General features: G+C 52.5%; 1 protein-coding gene across 1 annotated transcript; it reads right to left on the bottom strand.

Moving 5' to 3' along the window:
• Positions 1 to 6: 6 nt before the first annotated feature.
• Positions 7 to 4,622, bottom strand: LOC113617126 (retinol dehydrogenase 16-like). The gene is made up of 3 exons (XM_027100413.1): positions 4,263 to 4,622; positions 3,244 to 3,407; positions 7 to 2,688 (listed from the first exon to the last, which is right to left on the bottom strand). The coding sequence occupies exons 1-3, from the start codon at positions 4,478 to 4,480 to the stop codon at positions 2,471 to 2,473; spliced, it is 600 nt and encodes a 199-aa protein (XP_026956214.1). The 5' UTR covers positions 4,481 to 4,622; the 3' UTR covers positions 7 to 2,470.
• Between the last annotated feature and the right edge of the window lie 6 nt (positions 4,623 to 4,628).

The raw sequence follows: 4,628 nt of genomic DNA, 5'->3' as shown, positions 1-4,628 counted from the left end.
GGCTGGACCCCAGAACAGCTGTGCATGCAGGGACTTTCATTCAGTAACGGGGGTGGACCCATCAGGGGCACAGAGCTGGTGAGTGGGGCAGGGACAGAAGGAGCCTGGTTCAGTGCGCTGGGCATCCCCTGACCGTCCACATTTACTACAGCTCCGACTGGTAAGTAAGGAAATACGAGAGGCACTGGGAGGGAAGGAGAGGCTTCCCCAAGCAAACAGAGGCTCAAATGCCCCTGGAACCCACCCCAGCAGCCAACAAAGACAGACAGGGGCACAGATTCAGCCTTTAGTGGTAACTGTCAAGTGCAGGGAGCTGACTGTAGTCCTGAAAGTGTTTGTCCCTCAGGTGGGAGTTGGCAGCAGTAATAGAAAGGCTCGTCTTGCAGAAACCAGCCTGTGCCTGCTTCCTGCGTGACCACCAGGACCCTCCTACGTGGGCTTCCCAAAGGGTGAGGACGAAGAAGGCAAGGATGAAGGATGGTGCCCTGGAAACTGTGTGGAAACGGTGTCAAGAAGCCGGGGCGGCATGCAAATCCTAGACAAACAAAAACCCTGCTATGGGAGAAGGTTTGGTTTCTTTACTTGGAAGAAACAGGAGATTTTTTTTTCTCAGTGACCACGAATTCCTTCAACCATAAACTCCCAAGGGGCCATGCAGCAGACACGTCCCAGCCCTCAGGCCATTTGCTTCCCTTTTGTGAACCCTGAAAGTAATATGACTGCTTGCGGGAGTCTCAGCTGTTTCAGACTACATTCCAGGTGGGAACAACCACAGGAAGGTCAGGAGAGAGCAGTAAGAGAAAGGAGCCTGGGGTGACACTCACTCACCTGGGAGCTGCGGGGGCCAGAAGAAGAAATCTTTCAGAGGCGACCCTGTCAGGGAGACTCACTGACCAAGATCTCTGCATCTACGGTCCAGGGAGTTGCAGCTGGCCCAGATTCTGAGGCCGCACCTGTGAGCCTGCTTGTGCTGGAGCAGGGGCTGCCACCACCAGGTGTCTCTCTGCCCAGTCTCAGTAGGACCACTGTCAAAGACAGGGTGTCCCACACCATCCCCTCTTCTCATCTCAGGTTGGGTCCCCTGAAGTGGGGAGAGGCGTAGGTAACCAAAGGGGGCTAGAAGGTGCCAGGAGTGAGGGCTGATTGTGCAAGCTCTTTTCCAGCCCTACAGGTATGCAGTCCTCCTTCTGCAGTGAGCTCCCAAAATGGAGAGACAAATCCCGCCTCCGGCGCTGAATATCTGTTACTTGGAGGAGATGAGATTTTCAGTGGGGAATCACTGATCCTTTGTCAAAAACCACCGGGACAGCCAAGGGGAGGATTAGGGAAACTTCCTTGTGACAGCCGCATGGACCCTCATGGCATGGGTTCCAGCCCCTTCACACGTCCATCAGACCAGACCTGGTTCCCTCCCTAAGAAAGGCAGCCTGGAAGGAGGAGGAATAGGGATCTACGGAAGGTCTAGGGTAAGGACGTGGGATGGTGTGCATTGCACTTCTTTTTTCAGCGCTTTTGTTGCTCCGCCTTGTCTAAATAGGGGTCCTTGTGTCACAGTCCACACTGTGGGCCATGGAACCCAACTCAGTGCAGCCCTGCACCCCCCTGTAAGACCAGCAAGGAGGACCAGGGCTTTGCAATCTCACAAGCTCTCTGACATTCTGGAGAGGATTCCTGGGGCTGAGTCCAAACCTCCTGAACACATACCCCCAAGGCATAAAGTGAATCAATGATACTTTATTTGATTTCAGTTTGTTTGGTGTGACTGGCTCGGTGTCTGTGTGTGTATGTGAGTGTTTACGTGTATAAATAATAATTTGAAAAACAGGAGTCTTCAGATTAAGCATGAAGCTCAAGCAGGTGAACTTTTCAACTATAATTTTAAGGAAGAAATAATCAATGGAAATTCTTGTTTCCAAGATAGATCAAAACCCGGTTTGTTTGTTCTCCGACAGGATCGCATTCCAGCCAAGGTCTACTGAGTTGGCACCTAGGCTCGTGAGTCAGGCTGGTGGTTACCCTCCACTGTCAACACATACCCTCAGGCAAGAGGGGCCTTTATCTCCCCTGTCCATTTCTATCCTGGGGGAGAGGGAGACTGGACATGGGAAAGATACATCAACAGGTGGACAGAGGCAGAGCAGGGGGGACTGAAAACTCCCAGCTGCTCACACCCTCCCCAAAGCGAGGGTTTTTCACAGCTGCATGTGGGTCATAAGGCACTGAGAGGCCACTCAAGGAACAGAACACAGATGTGAGATAATGAGCCCTGTTCCTCGGCCATAAGACTTGTTCCTTTCTTCCTAATATCCCCAGAGAACTAAGTAATGTCCCAAGAGAAGCCTGGGGACTGAGGTGGGATGGGTGTCCCCGGTGACATGAGAACCCCTTTCGCCACTCTATTTCCCTCTCCCTGATGCATCCCCTCCCCACACTATCCCCAACTGCCCCCACCATGCACCCCAGTCTTGGGTTACAGGGCCTTAGCAGGCCGTGGGGCACCCCAGTACATCATGAGATCCACCAGGAAGGTGGGCATGTAGCTCACGGGGAGGTAGAAGAACTTGGCGTCCCAGCCAGCGGAGTACCGGGTGCGGGGGTGGCAGGAGGTCAGGGCATGCTCCATGCAGTTGGTCATCAAGGACAGATTCCCGGACCATGATGGCTTCAATAAATTAGATGTCTTCATGACTGTCCAGAAGGAGACACCATCCAAAATATTCTCATTTCCCAATATTCCCACTTTCAGATCAACATGACAGTTTCTAAAAAGTCCTTTCTCTTCCAAAATCATACTCCAAATCAAATCCATGGATTTCATTGGAGTGTGTCCTAACACTTACCCCAGGATCTCTATCCACACCAAGCCCCCTCTGGATCTATTCCTGGGAATATGTGCACTACATAAACTGGAGGTCTTTGCAAACACTAGAAATTGAGGCACCTGAAAAAAGCTGGTTCTAACACCAGCTTACCGTGATTCCACGGGTGTCTTCCCTCTCTGGCTTCAGTTTCCTTCCCAAATTAAAAGAGTTTCGGAAGAGAAACTGGTCCCCAGGTCTATCAAGGCTGAATCCCTTCCTTGGGTCACCAATTGACCACACAGGACCCTGGGGATGGAGTTCATGTCCCCACTATGTGGGGGGACTCAGAGCCTGGAGGATGGACCTGAGACTGGAGGAGGTGCTAATGATGGACCCAGGCTACCAGACAAGGGTTTGCTTCTCTCCCCAAGGTCTCACTCACAGTCAGCCACGAACTTCTCTCCATAGAGTTCCTTGATCTCTGGGCTGGCCTGATCCCATGATGCCTGGAGGCTTCCATTAAACACCTCAGGGCTGGTCATATTGGTCATGAAGTAACCAGGCTCAATCATCGCCACCTTCACTCCGAAGTAGGAGAGCTCCCTCCTGCAAGGGAGACAGGCAGAGGGGCAAGGACTTCAGAGGTCCTCTTGCAAAACAAAACATGAAAGAACAGTAAGACACCAACATAGGATCGGGGTAGGATACGCTGGAATTTCTCAGAGGTTGTGAGGTACAGAAGCCAGGGGGAGAAAGCTCAGGATGATGGTATTGCTTCTGTATAGAGTGGGAATATTTTTCCAATTACTTTACATACCTGCGCCTATCAGCTCTAAATCCTACCAGTTGTGCTACAAGGCATCCTTTAAATGTTATCTCCTCCTATTCCTCTCCCCTCCAATCAATCACCACACTTTGCACATTTTATCTTTCCCATACTCCCCAGTCCCCTCTCTCCCCTCTCCTACTCTGCTAACCCCCTGGCCACCTGTCCTCTAGGGAGCATCTCTCTGCCCACGGTATCAGATCCCGCACATCAGAGCCACCTTCTCCCTGCAGCCCGTGGAGTCTCCACACTGATTTGATTAAGTGGCTCCCTGGATTAATGGCTTCATGGGGTACACTCCCCACAGGGCTCCCCAAACCTAAATACCGCAGCAGCTGAGCACATGGAAGGGCTGCACAGACAAATAATATCAGGTCCAGTTCTGCCTCCGACACTTTGGTGACTGTGGACCCTCACGCAAGGCAGGAATATGTTGAATCATATTAGGCCTCGCACCCACCTGGACACCCAAAAGATAAAAGGGTGCTTCCCAGTGAAAGACCTACACAGAGCAGGAGAGAGGGACCTGGAAGGAAGGGCCATTAGGTCTCTAAAGAAAGAAAACCCCTGTAGAAGGCACCTCCAGAAGCATGAAGCAGGAGGACAGAGGAAGGGCCTCCATCCCAGGCCATTACCTGAGGGAGTCTGAGAAGGCCTCCACGCCGTACTTGGACATGCAGTAGCCCCCACCAAAGAGGGACACGCGGCCCATGACGCTGGAGACGTTGACCACACGGCCCCTCGCCTTCCGCACTAGGGGCAGCAGACTCAGGGTCACCTCGATCATCCCCAACAGGTTCACGTCGAGCATCTTTACGAAGTCCTGTTTGGTCAGCCACTCATTGGGTGCCATGGGAGTGCAAATGCCGGCATTATTCACCAGGCCCCAGAGTCCTGGGAACAGTGAGGGCGAGAGGGCAACACCATGCTGGGCCCATGAGTGAGGACCCAGCGGAGGTTCCAAGTCACCTTCCACCCAGTGAGGACTTTAGGAGAGAGGC

Source organism: Aethalodelphis obliquidens, unplaced genomic scaffold (genome assembly GCF_003676395.1).
Source record: "Aethalodelphis obliquidens isolate GAN/ISIS:26980383/991018 unplaced genomic scaffold, ASM367639v1 scaffold1941, whole genome shotgun sequence".
Lineage (NCBI taxonomy): Eukaryota > Metazoa > Chordata > Mammalia > Artiodactyla > Delphinidae > Aethalodelphis > Aethalodelphis obliquidens.
This window is presented reverse-complemented; position numbering and strand designations above follow the sequence as displayed.

Excerpts from the sequence above, each read along its gene's own strand:
- LOC113617126 (XM_027100413.1), bottom strand. The coding sequence starts at position 4,480 with ATGGCACCCAATGAGTGGCTGACCAAACAGGACTTCGTAAAGATGCTC. Across the intron at positions 3,408-4,262 it reads GCCTTCTCAGACTCCCTCAG|GAGGGAGCTCTCCTACTTCG; the intron begins GTAATGGCCTGG and ends TCTCCCTTGCAG. Across the intron at positions 2,689-3,243 it reads AGAGAAGTTCGTGGCTGACT|TCATGAAGACATCTAATTTA; the intron begins GTGAGTGAGACC and ends CCTTCTGGACAG.